At 40.8% G+C, this 17,346-nt stretch overlaps 1 protein-coding gene across 3 annotated transcripts in view; it reads right to left on the bottom strand.

Moving 5' to 3' along the window:
- The window catches only part of DENND1B (DENN domain containing 1B), a 170,522-nt gene extending 159,026 nt beyond the window's left edge, over positions 1-11,496 (bottom strand). For all 3 annotated transcript variants that reach the window (XM_017729713.1, XM_017729712.1, XM_017729711.1), the window contains exon 1: positions 11,351-11,496. In XM_017729713.1, the coding sequence (XP_017585202.1) occupies positions 11,351-11,481 (131 nt within the window). In that variant the 5' untranslated portion in view covers positions 11,482-11,496. The remainder of the gene's footprint in view (positions 1-11,350) is intronic.
- Between the last annotated feature and the right edge of the window lie 5,850 nt (positions 11,497-17,346).

The raw sequence follows: 17,346 nt of genomic DNA on the forward strand, positions 1-17,346 counted from the left end.
CTGCGGGCCCTGCCCGAGCCCCGCAGGTGGGGCAGGGCAGCGCACAGGGACCGTCATGTGTCACCTCAGGGGCACCTTCAGCCTCTGCTACAGCAGCTCAGAGGATGAGTCCGGCTGCTGTGTGCACTGACACATCGTAACAGCCCTTTTACGTTCTTCATGCACAGCAGGAGAATGGAGCTTTTCGTACTAAAGGTCATAAATGTTAATTTAACCTGCGGTAATCTGCTTAGCTTTTGTTTTTATCGAGTGCTAAACAAACACTATCCCCAAGTGCTCAAGAGCTGGTGCAGCAGGGACCGGCTGGAGCAAACCCACCGTCCTGTAAACACACATAAAAAGCTTTAAGTCTTCGAGTGCTTCCCGCGAGTTTGGAAAGGAAATAGAAATAGCACCGTCCTTGAGAGGCTTCCAAGTCTCATTCATCTGAGAGGCACTGAGCCGCCAAATTCCCACCTACACCAAGTTTCCCTCACCAACATAGTAACACTGCAATGAAAAAGTGCATAAAATAGATTCTGTGGTACTGGGCCAAAGAAAAAACGTCAGTCTTTTCACTCTTCCTCCAGAAACTAATCATCGTATCAACACTTGAAAAGATGAAAAAGATTCAAGCCAATTATATATTAAACACATAAAAATAGCATTAGTGCATTACTGGGGCTGAAAAATCAAATATTCAAAAGTCAGGAAATTACAAATATTAACTCCTCCAAACCAATATTGGTTTGGCTTCATTGCACATCCTACACATCTCACAGGACACAGATTAACTAATAATGAAACATGTAGATGTGCAACAAAAAGAACTGAATGTTGCAGCAGCAACCTTAGCTGGGGGATTTTCTTGGGTTTCAAGTACTTACTTTCCCAGTCCACATTCTGCAGTAATTTTTGGCTGTGTTTTAGCAGCCAGTATTTGCAACTCCCACTGAAGTAAATGAAATTGCTTGGGGCTTTGTATCCTTAACACATAACTACACACTTCATATAGCTCAGGGATTTTTTAGAAAAAAACATTAAATGTGAATTTTTGTATACCATGAGAGGCCCTCACAGCAGGCAGCGTTAATCCACTCACTGTTAAATTGAACTTCTCTGGTGGGATCAGTCTGGACTAAAGAGCCAGGAGAGAGGGGAGCAATGCCCATGTCTGCTCTAGCAAGGGGATGGGAAGAGCAAGGCATCCAGCACTCAGGGATTTTACAGAACCAAAAGGGCTCCAGCAGCACCTTTTAATGCTGGGTACAGTAGAAAGAGCACATGGAGAAGGACATGGGACACAATCACAGTTGTTCCGTACATCTGTCTGTCTGCCTCCCTTCTGCCCTCCATCTCTGCCCCCAGACCTACTGTAAAGCACACAGAATTTGAAAGTCTTTTCTGCAAAAAGTGGCCAATACTTTAACAAGATTGAACTTGGATCAGATGATTATCCAAATATTGAGACATTTTACTTGTGGAAGATTTCCATTTGAGGTGTACAAGAAAGAAAAAAAGAAAAAAAAAAAGCCATGTTTCAGGATTTCAGTAAATCTGTATTTTGAATTACAGGAAATATTTTATAAGTCTAATGTGAGTTAGAAGAGTCTCTCTTCTCTTGAGCTGCTGATGCTTGCCACTTTTGCAGACAGTGGTGGCCTGTCAAGCTGATCTACCATGCAATTCCAGCCACTCTTGGACTGGGGTCTGTCTTGGCAGATAGGACCATTGGGTCCCTTAGATTTCATTTTATCATAATTGGAGAAAAAAGAGGTAGGGTTTCTTTCCCAAAGTAAATACATACCTTGTCACTGGGGTGAATTGACTGCACACAGTGACTAAACCTCGCCTGCCTGGAAGAGCAGAAGAGTAGAGAAAGTTCAAGTTTAAAATAGAAGGCATATGAGAGAACGCCCTGTTGGGATGAGGCTCACATCTCTCAGAGCTATTATTTCAGACTCTGTGAAGGCTTAAGCAGACATCTCTGCCCAGGTTACACTTACTTCATGTTTTCAAGACTGTTTTGCAACCGCAGCAGCTTTTAATGAAGGATGATGTTTTAGGAAAGGTGTTGGTGTTCAAAACCACCTCTTGCTACTGCCTTGGTTTCAGCCTTTACTTGGAAGAGGGTTAGAGGAAGAAGGAAAAACTGAAAGCAAAACCTCACAGATATGCAGAAAATTGATTAATTTAGTATATTCTGAAGCTGTGACTCTAGTTTACTTTTTTTTGCTCTTTGGTTTTTCTCTCCAAATTAGAACCATGAAGCAAATGATACTTGGACTTCTCAGAGTGAGCTGTTCTACATGTAATCCAGAAGACACAAAGCCTTTTTTCTTTATGTTTTGCATATCATGAAAATGGCTGACCTTGACCTAAATTATATCTAAAAGATTAGCATAGGAACTGATATAAGAGGATTTGCTGGAGGTGGGGGAGATGAACATTTGTTTTGTAGATAGGAGCAACTGAAAAACAGGTAACTTAGAGATGAAGATTCCTACTCAATCTTTTGTTGTAGTTTACCGGTGGTGAATATTCATTAAGTCATCTTTGTAGCAGTCTAATAATGTAAAGGAGCTTTAAAGCTGATACAGATACTTACACAATTCAGCTCTTACATGCTGGGAGTAAAAGAGGTCTCATGTTAACTGAATTGGACCTGCAAGCCTTAATTTTCTCCCAAATTTATTAATGCTTTGGAATAAGAGGCTGGATGACAAAATATCCAAAAAATATCCAAAATAACCCTTCGTCTGAATCAGAGAAGAGAAGAATGGAAGTGCCATCAGGGCAGCTCCATCTCAAGGATTATAGAATGGCCTGGGTTGGAAGAGACCTTAAAGATCATCTAGTTCCAAGTCCCCTGCCATGGGCAGGGACATCTCCCACTAAACCAGGTTACTCAGAGCCTCATCCAACCTGGCCTTGATCAGTTCCAGGGATGGGGCTCCACAGCTTCTCTGGGCAACCTGTTCCAGTGCCTCAGCGCCCTCACAACAAAAATTTTCTTCCTAACACCTAACCTAAACCTACTGTCTTTCATTTTGAGGCCATTCCCCCTTGCCCTGTCACTACATGCTCGTGTAAAACGTCCCTCTCCATGTTTCTTGTAGGCTCCCTTCAGGTACTGAAAGGCTGCAATTAGGTCAGCCTTCTCCAGGCTGGACAAACCCAATTCTCCCAGCCCTTGCTCATAGGAGAGGTACTCCATCCCTCTGATCAGCTGGGGGGCCCCTTCTGGACTCACTCCAGCAGCACCTTGCACTTGGCCTTAGGAAACCTCATGAGATTCCCAAAACTCATGAGATTTGTTATCAACATAACAAAACACAGAGCATACTTTCCAGTTTACAACCAAGCTCAATATGGAAACAACAGGAGATGTAGATGAAAAACGCCAAACAAAATGCCAAAACAAGCATCCACATCCTTTCTGTTAGCAATCCACCATTCTCTGCCATATCAAAACCATGTGGGTTTGGGTCTATAAAAGTGGTACAAAGCAGGGTTAAGATCTCCAAAAGGGAGATGAGAAACAGACAAAAATGGCCACACATCATGTCACTCAGAAACAGTGGAGCAAGGAAGAGAAGTTCCACGAGAAACCAATTACTTTTTTTAAGTTGATACCACTACATTCACACATGCAGTGATTTTCTTTTGGCAGAGAAAATATAAAAGGGACAGAGGGAAGGCAAAAGCACAAAACCTCTGAGGACAAAAATTACTCTGTTCAGTAGTTAGCATGGGGGAATTTGAATCCTAATGCAAACTGTAAGCACCCAGGTTTTGTGGAGCGAGATTCACAGGGAGCACAGGAAACAGAATTTACCCTACAAACAAATGCCACCCAGTGAAATAATGGGGTTTAGGGATCACTGACTGAATCCAACTCTGTACAGGTCTAAATCTCCCACCCAAATAACTCCAGCAAGGCTTTGAGAGGTAGAAAACCTTCATCATCACCATAAGCTGGAGCACACATATTGTCAATTAATGAACCTTAAGTATGACAGAATTCCTCACTAGCCAGGTAAAAATCTTTTAATAGTAAGTCATGCTACTAATAAAGTGATCTTCCTCTTAAGTGCTGCTGAAACCCATAAAGGGATTTCCTTCAGAACATTGTTAGCAGAGCTTGCTGAAAGAGATGTTTTCCCCTGGGAACACCAGTGTGTTTGTCAAAAATGGCAAAATAGAAAACGATGAAGTTTCCCACTCTATGGCTATAATAAATATGTTTTAGAATACTTTGATATGATCAGCAGTTTATACCTTGTACGAAGAACTCCTTCTTCACTCACCCCTGAGTGTACTTGGGTCTGTTTTAGTCCTTGTTCCCTCAAATAATTTACAGTAGGTTTATGTTACCTCAGCAGCTATCAGTACATCTCCTGACAACATAAGCAGCTCACAGACTTGGAAAGCATCTCTTAGAATGAGAGTTTGCTCTCGGCCTCATTTTAATGGGGTTGGAGGTTTGGGTTTTCTATCACCTTGTTTGAATCTTACACACACCCATCCCAAGTTGTAAATGAGTGACTATGTCATCTCCCCTATGCAAAGTTTTCCAAACCACCAAATTCATAAACATCGATATCCCCATTAAACTTCTTAGCCATAATATTGTCATGAGACAATATTTAAAGACAAAATACTGTACTTAAAAAAACCCCACATACCTGCATTATATGATTTCATCATTCAGATTCTTTAAACATAGTCTCTTTGAAGATTTGAAATAGGTCTCTTTCAAGAAGCCTGTCAAGTTTATTAACTAAATACATATATATAGAATATACATGTCAACAAGTATGCCACATTTTTATTGACTCCTTGCGTGATCATACAAACATCTTTTTTAACCTTTCAATGTTATATTTCAAAAGTGCACTGTAAAGAGCTTAAGTTTTCTTGCTTTAGAACAGATGATGATTTAAGGTGGACATGACCAAAAGTGGCATCTCTCCATGGCTGCATAAGGACTTTAGTGTGAAGCTTGTGCGATGTTATTGTTAAGGTTCAGGGATGCTGCATTCCAACAGCTGTCATTGTCCTTGCAGCCAGGCTATGTGCAAAGGCTCATCTGCCCAAACTCACACACCCAGGTAAACATAGTCATTAATTAATCAGTGGACTCCTGGGCAGAGATCATTGCTTGGAAAGAAGTGAGAATTCCCTGGTTTTCTAATCACTGTGTCCTCCCAACAAGAGTGAGAAAGCAGGTCTTCTTATCAGGTCAGCTTTAATTACAAGCTGAACAAAGGAGATGGGGGAACTTTTATGAACATAACTACAAACTACAGAGGTTTGAGAGATAAGACACTCAAAAAGTTAAATGTTTATGATATGGCTGTATTAGCTCAGCATTTGATTTACTGTCAGTATTTGCAAATCTTTGCAGTCTGATCCACAATACCTTTTGTTTGTTAGATAGATTAGCATAATAATCTACAGAAGATGTGAAGTATGCATTTAGTAAATATTTACAAGCCTTTGTAAGGTTTAACCAGACATTTGCTTTTACCTATGCAGTCTGGATGCCTTATCAGTTGTTTAGATGTAAATTAGTTTAGAAATTAAACATGAGTAATGTTTCTATGCATATTAACTTCAATTCATAGACAATTTAGAAAATTTGGGTGGATTTCTAATTTATTCAGATGTGACAGCTGGCACAATCTAACAGTAGAATAAGCCACCTTTCAGGTCTGCTGCCCAAATCCAGCCTTCAGCCAGCAAATATCGAGTGCTTTCCAGTGGATGCTGATTATTCATAGGAGCGTTTGAAAACAAGGGGTGGTCTTTGCCCAGCTCCAGTTCAGATGAGAGTCAGACACCTTGCAGCCAGCTTCCCTGTTAGGAACTTCAAAGAAACAAAAGACAGAAAAAAGAAAGAAACTCTTCTCTTCTTTGCATAGAAAAAAAAATCTCTGAGAAAGTTTCAAGAAACATTGATGGCAACATTAAGGGAATATACCCAATTCTTTCCCACACTTAGTAATTATTGTGGAGATTTTTTCAGCCCAGCAGATAGTTTGCTTAAGGAAGAATTTTCTTAGTGAAGCAGCAGGGTCAGGCAGCATCTTTCAATATGCATGGATTCAGGAGAACGAAATCACTCATTCTGGTCATTTGCAAGTAAAAGTTTCTTACCAGATTGAATGCTTTCTTGCTGAATAAATTCAATTCTTCTCTTTAGGCAAGAATATACTCCTCATACTTCTCAAATGTATATTTTAAATGCTGCAGGTTGCAGGCTACCTGATGAATCTGGTACTCATTAAAACTACAGCGGAGCTTTTTTAAAAAGTTCTATTCAAAGCAGTACGAAACTGGGTTTTGTTATCAGACATAAAAATTTCATACCCTTGTAATCTTCTGAATGTGGACTTATTGTGGTAAGGTCAAATGTACATAAAATTAGAACAGAACTTTATTAAAATGAAGATGTGTTAAAATATCTATAGGCTGCTTTAGAAACTGTCTGCTGTGTCTACCAAAAAATTTCAAACAGTAAATCAAGGAATACTAAATATTAAAAGAAGAGGTCCCAGCTTTTTACTTACCATAGATTAAGGCCCTCTGTATACACTAGCATACTAACAGATGTTTTATATGAAAATTAGTTATTAAAAGAGCCAGTCTCTCAGCTCTACAAACGGTATATAATTTACAAATAGCCAATAGAGAGGGTATATTTTTGTATTTACTTGCATTAAAAGATTAAAAATCTCTCTATGGTTTCCCCTCTGAAAAGATCCTGCAGAATATCCCTAACCCTGTTCTAATGTTGTGGTTGACATAATGGGGAGCCCCCAGTGCCAGCTTCTTTGGCCAGCAATTTGTCCTTATGTTTTGTTGAGGGTGCTTTGCTCATAACTAATTCCATAAGGTAATTTAGCAATGCCAACCTTTCTTCCTAGGAAAAAGTAAATTCCCCTCTAACAAAATGAATTAATGTTTTTTTCTATAAAGGAAAAACTATATCCCTGTGTAGTGTATGAATCCTAATGTAGGTGTATGGAAAGTTTTTAAGGAAGACTTCCTATACTGCTGTTTGTTTTAACACTTTGTTATGCAACTGGATCACAGGTAAATCACCAAAATATCAAATACATCTTCTGCAGCTTTCTTCATTCAGAGGTGTGACAACAACAGACCCAGTTGCCATTGTGCTAGATAGCTACAAATACTTCAGGCAGATGGGTTAAACTCTCTGTATGCATTTGCCATTTTTGACTCACCACTGCATCAGAAAGACACAAAGCAGGTGGGGAGGTTCTAAGCACAACAGATGTGAGTGTACCCAGTAATTAACTAATACAATAAACTGCCATATTTATTAGTATGCTTACTGAAGAAATTCTTGAGTTTAATATCTGGGTAAAATAAGATCAGAAGAAGGAAGTGACAGCTCCAGAAAAGTAAGGCCAGTGGGCTATCCTTGGGACGGTACAGCCCTACTGCATTAACACAGCTGATGGCTTTATTTACTGGAGTTAGTCCCACTGCCTACCCTAACCACTAGAGCTATAGATTCAGTTTAAGAGCAAAGAGTGGTAGGGCATCATACTGTTTGGCATTTGAGAGGTTGCACCTGAGAAAGTTCAGAAAGATGACAGCAGCAAGCCTGTGGAGCTACCTCACTGTTTTATTTCAGGGCTTTGCTCCTCACTGGTGGTGAAGGGAACAGGGCTTGTAGCAGTTCTCAAGGGTTGCTGTAATGCTGCCACAGAATGGGGCCTTTTTGTTGTCAGAGTCCCAGGCAAACACAAAAATTAAATCATACTGATATGACTTATTTTGCACAGAATTTTCCATCTGTTGCTCTTCTCAACAGTTCCATTAGAAAGTCGTGTTGCTTCGTACTCTATTATTAACAGATGTTGCAGCAGAATAATGTGTACGTGTTCCTGAGAATTAGAAGTGGTCCGAAGAACAAACCTCTGTCCTTGGACTTGCATTGTAACACCACACCAAAGTACCTTGCTGCCATGTGAAATCCCACTTGTGGGATGGTCCCCTCCCCTCTGGTTCCTGCTCAGAGCAGGCTGCTCGGGGCCTCATGCAGGTTGGTTCTGAGCACTTCCAAGGGTGGGGGATACTGCAGCCTCCCTGGGCATCCTGCTCGCTCCAGTGTTCGACTGCCCCCACAGCAAAAAAGAAAATGACTGTATCAAGTCAACATTTCTCATGTTTCCACACACCTTTACTGCCTCTGCCCACCTCTGGGAAGAGTTGGGCTCCATCTTCTCCTCACCCCCCTCGGTAGCTGCATACACCAGGAAGGCTCTCCCTGAAGCTACCTCTCCTCAGGGCTGAACGAGCACAGCTCTCCAGCTGCTCCTCCTCCCTCAGAATCTCCAGCCAAACAGTATCTTGGCGGCCCTCCACTGGCCCTGCATTAGTGTTTCATTTTCTTGTGATGGGGAGCCTGAAACGGGGCGAGTAAACAAACAGAGGGACTAATGCCTCCCCTTCAGAGGCTGCCTGGCCTTCTGCTCACAGAGCCTGGAGTGCTGTCAGCCTCCCTTTTGCTACAAGAGCATGTTGCTGACTCACAGTCAGCTCCTTGTCCACCAGGTCTCCCAGGTTTTATTCTGCAATACTGATTTCTGGACAGCAAATCCCCAGCCTGTAGTGCATCAGGGCCCTGATTCAACTCCTGCTGCCAGGATTTTAGTTGGTTCAGGAGTTTATTTGACTCAGTTCAAGGTCAGCCTTTTTGCTGATCTGAGCTGTTTGTTGGGAATAAAGCTAGAGACAACCTCAGCAAGGGCCTGCCTGCCTCTCCATCCCTTGGGAGCTGCTTTCAAGCTGAGGCTCTTGCACTTGGCCTCTGCCTGAGCGACACTGCAGCTGTGCTGCAGCTGTGTCAGTGCCCAGTCTCCTACCTCCCTGATCCTGACCTGCTGGCTTGATTTCCTGGCTTGACCTTGAACCTGCCTCACCACAACAGACTTGCTGTGTGGTCACTGGACCCAGGCTGACACTGGCAACTCTTTCCAGGCATATAAGCACAAGAAGCCCCTTTATACCCTTTACATCATTTGCTAATTTCAACTCAGCTTGAGCTTTGGATTTTGCAGTTCTTCCTCTGTGTTCTCAAGAAGTGTCTCTGAATACCTCCTGGGCTGCCCATCTCTGCTTTCTCCTTCAGTGTGCTCCCTATGTGCATCTGAGTTGGGTCAGGACTCCCCTCTCCACCCACCACAAGTGTACCCAAGTACAAGTGTTACAAGTGTAACACAAGTAACCAAGTGTTACCTTTGCTTTAATTTCCATTTAGTGCAGTGGACTAGTCTTATGCCCTAAGGAGGTCGTCCTTGAAGACTGACTTACTCTCCTGGGCCCCTTATTCCTCCAAGTCTGTCTCACGTGGGGATTTGCCAAGTCTCACGGTCATTGCAGCCAAGACTGCCCTTGACCTTCACTTTCTCAACCAGTTCTTCCTTCTTTGTGTGTAACAGGCCCAGCAATCAGTTCATTCATCACCTGCCACAGCAAAATGTCCTCAATACACTTCAGAAACCTCCTGGATCGGTTGTGCATGGTCCTGTCACCATTCTAGTAGACAGGGCATTTGAAATTCTCTATGAATGCTGGAGCCTGGGATAAAGGAGCACTTAAAACAGGACTAAACAAAAATTCATCTTCATGCACACAACATGTGTAGACTCCAAATATCCCTGCAAACACAGGTGATACCAAAGGGAAACCTCATCATGCACACTACAGCGTGCGTGGGACGTGCAGCTTAGAGCTGTGGTGAGCTGCAGTCAGCCAGACAATGTGGATGGAAACAATGGGACTGAGCCGAAGAGCTCAAGACACCAAGCAAGAGGGCATCACCTTAGGTCCTGGATTTGGTGTTGACCCTAAAGAAGGAGAAGTTCACTACATCCTTATCACCACCACTTCTTGAAGTAGTTAATCTCTTCATGTTTCTATCCAAACAGCATCAGAAGTAGCACATGAGATCTGATGGACTATATTGGAATACAATAGTCTTGAAATCCTCATTTTCAAGGACCAATTTTTTATTTCTCTTGCAATCTCCTGAGAAAACAAAACTAAAATTCCTCATTTAAGGACCTTTTACACATTAAAATGTAATTGCACTCTATAAAGTAGTCCAAGGACATGTTCTTTCTGCTCTGTTATCTCCTAAGTTTCTTTAATGCCAACTGTCAAATGTGGTATTTTGTATACAGGCTTCTATGGCAAAGCATCATTAATGTGCATTTCAAAAAGCATCGTGAAAGCAGTTATCTGTCATTCATGGTTTGCTCATCACACCTAGTATTGCCTAATAACACTCAATTTATATGTATAAACAGGGCTGGGCCTGTTCCACAGGGTACAAACCAGACAATCTGAAATATGCCAAATGAAAGCATTTCAGAGAGCTTCAAGAATATTCCTGATACCAGCATTTACACTTACAAGTATATTAATTGCTGTCACAATCAACTGCAATTGTTTGTTCCACTTTTCCTGAAACATTTTGGACATTTTTTCCCCCTCACATAATGTGTAGTAAGTTTGGCAAGTGGGAAGACACGGGGAATAGTTTTACAGAACAATACATCATTTTTCTCTTTCACAGAACATATGTCAGGCACCAGCAGACTCAGGAGATGTAATCCATATGAGAGTTCCTCAAATGTGTTACAAAATACTGTCAGACTCTTGCAAAAGGAATTTCTTTCTTCAATGTATAAACTTGGGATGACAATTAGGTATAATCAATCATTCAGTACACTTAAAAAAAACCAGGGAAAGAATGAACTCCTTTCCACAGTAAAACTGTAGGGTACTTCCAGGCATTGGTTAAGTAAATAAAACTTGGTTTGAACTGAAGGACCTCCTTAGAAGACTTCTAGTTTAGCCTGGAGACATGATGTACTGTGATTGTGATGTGATGCAACTCTTTTTCAGTTTTGTTATCTACAGACTGAATGAAAATTACATACAGTAGAGAGTGTTATCAATCTTCTCACATCATAGAGGTTGTTTTTATGATGGATACAGTCAGGGATTCTTGAAATAGTCTAACTGCAGTGCCTATGCGCTTACCCAAATGCTTGCGATTGCCTCTGCTGTTTTCCTGAGACTGCCTCTGTTAAATGTTATCACTGAAAAATTTAAATTTCTCATCATGCAGTAATCAACTTGTAACAGCAGTAACCCAGAGAAGTCATAAAATATTGTGTTTTATTGTAAGATGATTTCTGGCCTGCTTAGGAAGTCAACCAGTATTTTCAACAAATCTGGGCATTACCCACAAAGTAAATCTTTCATCACACAGTTATATGGCACAGGAACAGTCATCCACTTCCAGTAAAGATATTTGTCTTACCTATTTTTTTTGGACTCGTTCCTCACTGCACTTCCCAAACCAAAACCCTGCAGGCTTTCACTCCCTGCAACAGAAGAATCAGTGCAAACCACTTTTAATGCAAGCAACAAACCAGCATCCCTCCAGTCCATCTGCTGTATCCAGCTACACAGGAGATCTGTAACACTCAAAATAACTACTGAAGTATGACAGTTCTGCTTCTATAGCTACTCTTTCACTAAACTCACCCTGCAGTTTAAAACCAAGCACTAAACCCAGGTGCATTAACTACAGACAAGCAAGGGATCCCTGTTTCCTGGTGACTGCTCACAGTTAAGCACCTAAGAGAAAGCATTTCTAGAAGCAGGCCATGAAAATGTCTGCCAAGAGAGAATACTTTTCTTGATATCATAAAATTGAAATCTACAGTCTTCTCAGAGCTTTAGAAGAAGCTGTATTGAAAACATCTGTCCTGCAGCTGGGTCGCAAGGCAAATAGGATCCTAAACAACTGGGACAAGCACTGGTTGGCCTGTGACCTGCAAGGTCATTGTGCTGCCTTGCTTCCTTTGCTGTCTTCTCCATCTAACACAGGGGATTTACTCATGCAGAACCATAAAGGAGCCAACAGGTGCCCGAGAAAGAGGCAAAGGGGCCTAAAGGATGAGTACTAGTGGTGGAAAATTTCTTAAAGGCCTATGACAAAAGAAGTTGCACTTTCTTGTTTCCATATGAAACAGGATGCTTTTCTGTGACAAGCAGCAGCCATGCCGTTTCCTACTTCTGCTTCAGCAGAAGTAGAAAAATATCTTCAATGCATTATGATTCATTTACCTTAAAAATGGTTTTCTCTGTCCTTAGCTCTTTAGATTTACTGCCTATTCATCTGTGTCTATAAAATAGCTATAATTTATAATTTTTTTTTCTGTCTATAATGTTAATAAAGTACATTGAGAATGTTAATTAGCATATTATGCTTCAAAGAACATTTTCTTAATATTCTCTGCAACCACCTTTGGGGTAAGAAGTTTGTATTACTAAATGATTTTGAAATGTTCACGTCCAAAAGAGGAATCTTGATCTGGCTACATTCAGTTCAACATTGTCTATTCTGACATATTTTCCCAAATATTATCAAAATAATTTACTTTGGCCTGCTCTTTCCTTCCACATTCCTATGTTGTCAATTTCCTTCTTTTTGCAGGGAGTTAATTTTCTTCAATTTCCAGCACTGAGCAGCTCTGCTGCCACTTATTTATGAGCTCCATCATCTGTACCCTTGCCATCAACTCTCTCCATGTTGGACTGAGGAACACATCATCCCTTGAGCACTGGGATAAAGTTGTGTTTTCCTATTAAAGAAAAAAAGTCGTTCAATTTTCAAATTCTTTCATTCACTAGCTTGTATCTAAACTCAAATTTGAGAATAATTGATCTTGAAATGTCTGGCTGAATATACAGCCTGCCTGAAAAAAGAGCAGGAGGGCTCCCTCTGTCCACTCCCATAGTTTGTGTGAATCCATGTGGATCCAGCAGGAGACTGATTCAGTGTGTCAGGGGTAGGGGATGGAGGGAGACCTGCACATCCACCCAGACAGAAACACAGGGTCCTCTGCTGTGGCTGAGAGCATTTTCCAGGAAGAGAGAGGAGTGTGACGATGTTAAACCAAACAAGAGAGGAGAACACAAAGATCTCTTTGTCAAGTTTCCAAGACACAGTTGCCTTCACCCTTTCTTGGTGTGCAGAATGCTTCCCCTGGCCTCCTAATGAAGCTGCCAAACACCGCCCTCTTAATATTTCATGCATCATTTCACTGCATAGACCTTTCTGTCCTCGGCATTTGTCCCGTATCAGTTTTTATCCACTGCATCCTCACAGTCCTGGGGAGGAACTTCACCCATAAGGCTGCTGGTACAGAAAGCAGTGCTGCCTCTCCCAGTGAATCCAGGAATGCTTTACACAGGGACTTCAGGCTGTAAGAATGAATATGATCTTTTTCATGGGCGAAGCAGCCTGACCAGATTCTCTCAGCAGGGAACTGCAGCCCAAGTTCACACAGAGGATCATTACTGCTTTGTTTTCCAAGTGTTAGCATTAAAAAAAAAACCCCAGAACCTGAGAATCTGAGAATTCATCTGACAAGTTTGGCAACCCTCTAATCAGCTGTTGGTAACAGAATTATAGAGAGCAATCCAAGCCAAAAAGTTCTACAAGTCCCACCGTTTCCGCCCGTCGCACCTTCCGGCACAGCCGAGTGCTCCTTCGTGCAGCAACAGGAAGCGTTCTGTGCTCACTCAGATGCACTTTGTTACCAAATGAGTCACTCACTATGGTCTCTGCCTGTCTCCCAGTGCAAGTCCATGCCAAGGGGGTTTTCACAGCTTTCGCTTTACAAATGTATGTAAAGTTCAAAGTTATGTTGAAAATAAGTTTTCATTTTTCAAAGCAGCCTCATGTATCTTAAAATCCACTTAAATCCAAAATAACAGACTGTGATTAAAGGCAGGGAAGAGACATGTTCAAGGCAACAGATTAAGCCCCATATCATTAATATCAGCCCATCTTCACAAAAGTCAGGTAATTTATGCCAGCTGATGTTTTGGCCTTGCATTTTAAATTTCCAGTAAGAAATTAGGAAAACAATACTGAGAGCAGTCGAGAGAGTTATAAAAAAGATTTGAAATTATTATTTTAAGATTTCGTTTCTACATTTTTGTATAAAACCCAAATGTTTACTAATCAGGTCAATGCATGTGTCTATTCAGGAGCCATCTCAGTATTGTTGAAGAATTTGGCAAAATTCTCAGATCGACTTTCCTTTGTAGTGCTTATTGCCAGAATGCTTTGTCATTTTCCAAGAAATGTATATTTCTTGGATTCGTTGTCCCAGCTGGTTTATTGATTCCATGGTTCTCCTTTCCAAATCACTGTTCCAGCTCATTGATAATTCTATCCAGTGCTGGTTACACAGAATGTTGTTGAAAGTCCTCTGTACTTTGAAAAGCCATGTGTTGACCAGTATTTTTAGTTAACAGATATACTCAGCCAAGATGACAATCTCCAAATTTTCTACTTCAGGTTTTTTTCCGCAGAAGGCAATGAGCTGTTTGCTGCAATAAACTCTTCTGTTTTGCCCATACTTATGGCCACAATCCATGCTCTAAATCACTGTCTGCATTATTTTAACATAAATCCTCTTTCAAATACCCTTCTAATTCAATGGCATGCTGTAAATCAAATACACACTATTATAACTGCCTTGAGACTCTACTGGAGCTCTTCAAATATACTCTTTAAAAGCACTGACTTTATGGCAAGCTTCAGGGTAAATTTACAGCATGATACACAAAGACTTAGGATCAAATTCTGCATGCAGAGAAGCTTAATGGCTTTGTCTTCTCAAACACACAGGTGGTTCACTTTAGAAATATATATAGTCCCACTGAAGTTAATAGAATTATGGTATGCTTAAGGTTAAGTATATGCATAAGTATTTTCAGGAGTATTTCCAGTATTCCCATTTATCGAGATAGCTACATATTTTAAATCTTACCTTTATAACCTGACATATATTTTTCTCTCTTCCAAAGCATTTCATCTGCTTTTGGGGTGACTGGCAGGTTTTGTAGTTAGCAAAATATGATAAAAAAGAATCCACTAGCTTAGCTCATCAAGAGATTGGCTCCATTTAGTCACACTTGTTAAAAGCATTTCTAAGAAATGGACCTGGGTGACAGGGTCAGGTTTAGGGCTATCTCAGTTTGCTATCACAGTTTAGGACACAGAGGTACGTTACAGGTTTGCAGTGCTTTCTTAAGCCTAACCAAAGCAGGCAAAGGCTACACCACTGCCTTTCTGCCCCTCCCTCCCCCTCAGAAAAGAAAAACAACACCTCCCCCCCCCAACCCCACCACAAAATAAAAACCCCTCAATGTCACCTCTTGTCCTTCTCCTTTCCTCCCCATTGACAGAGAAGACTACTTTTGCCAGGCAGCCTTGGAGTGCTGCTCCTTTCTCCGCTTCATATATATGCCTGAGGCTTTAAACCCTGTCTACCCAGCTGATTAGAAAGGATATCAGGCTGACAGCCACGATGATGAAGACCAGGAACAGCACGAATAATAGTCCTCATGGTTTGATATAAACTAATATATCAGATTACCTATTTTCCAAGAGATTTCTACTGCTGCACAGCAAATCCACTTTGAAACTGCAGCTGGCCTCTGGGCACACAATCACATGAGCAAGCCGGGATGAGCCCTGGACAACTGTGGTGAGGAACAAACAGTCCACACTTCAAAACACAACTTTCTGATCATCTTACCAGGAATAATAGGCTCTGTAAGAGACAGGACATACTGAAAATGCTAAAAAAAGTTAAACTCCTTAGTATTTCTACAGCAGTTTTGCTGTACAATAATCCAAGAGAAAATGTCTCAATGTATTTGCCTTCCAAAGGAGTCCCAGAGGAGGAGTCCAGATTGCAATTTACATCTAGATTGTCTGATTTATGAAGATCCTCATCTGCCAGATTCAGCAGCCTACAGAAATTAATCCCAACGAGCTACCATCATGAGAAAGCTAAATGTGACTCTCTGTCTCCTGGGCAGAGAACCAAAACCTGGAAGATTAAATAACCTATTGCACAGCACCGAGCAAGATACTTGCAACCTCAGACCACAGCAATGACATTGCTGCCCCAGTATTTCAGATCAAACACTATCTTGGTCAGTTGCTTATTTCTAAAAAACAGTTTCTTCCAGTTCAATAGATCTTAGGGAACAAACCATCCTTCTGCAATCTCTTAGTTGTTTACTGAGCTTTTCAACAAAGTCAGTAAAATAGCTATTGTAAAATAGTTAATTATCACATAAATATTTGCTCATTTTACGGGCACCTGAGATGATAGCGGGCTGGAGGCCTGATGTAACCACTTCACTTGCAGAGCTAAGCTCCTGCACACACATAACCACTCTGCACTCAGTGAGTCAATGCACATACACACGAGCACATGAAGTCCTGGATCTGTGGCAATCTGCTCTAACTGCTCAATAGATGTTAAATATCCAAATTTAGATGTAAAACTTCAATGTAGTTGAAAATGGATGCCTGCCCTTACCGTCTTGTGTAATACAAGAAATTTGAGCAGAAAAATGAAGAGATATTTGCCAATGTTTGACTGAAGACATTATACAGACACTCAAAACCAAGGGAACCTCACCCTAACCCCAGTACAGGTGCCTGCAGCTAACATTAAGAAAAAAAAGGTGTGTAAAGAACTGATTACAGGGAGGTAGAACTATTTATCAATGATGTAATAAACTATAATGAAATAAGCAAGGACAGCGTAGTTAAAGATTAAAGCTTTTCAAAATGTGGAAGAAGCATGAGAAGAGGTTCTGCTAAGATCACTTCAATAACCCACTATTTAAATCCACTCTCATACTAGAAAGCTGAACATTAACAAGAATTCTATGAGGAGAAATCTTAATTTGGGTTATGTGAATGAGTGTTCTCAAATAAAGATGTGACAAAGTTATTCCTGAACATAGCAGCTGGCAGATTTCTTTATGAAATAATTATTAAACCAACAAACAAGGTTATATTAGACTTTTAGAAAACAGGATATAAGAGAGTTGCACATGCAACAGTTATCATAACTTGCTTAAGTTTAGTTAAATGGAAAAAGAAACAAATGTTGGTCTCTAATTATGATTTTCATTTCATAAGAGCAAATCTTAAGGAAGGGAAACTAGGTGAAAAACTTTCCTGAAGTCATCCAGAATACTAACAATAGTCTTGGGATTTTCTTAAACAAAATTAGCTAAAACAACCTGGAACTGAGAAGTTTTAGGAGTAAGCACAGAAGCTGATACAAACTGGTAAAGCCAACGCAGAATAGAGGAAACAAGAGAGTGTCATGCCAGACAAGATTTCTGGTAGAAAGAAGCAAGTGGTTCATCTAGCTTAGAAAAACCAAGGCTGGCAGGGCAGCTGATCCCACTTTCCCAACTATT

The sequence above is a fragment of the Corvus brachyrhynchos genome, unplaced genomic scaffold, assembly GCF_000691975.1.
Source record: "Corvus brachyrhynchos isolate BGI_N302 unplaced genomic scaffold, ASM69197v1 scaffold101, whole genome shotgun sequence".
In the NCBI taxonomy this organism is placed as follows: Eukaryota; Metazoa; Chordata; class Aves; order Passeriformes; family Corvidae; genus Corvus; species Corvus brachyrhynchos.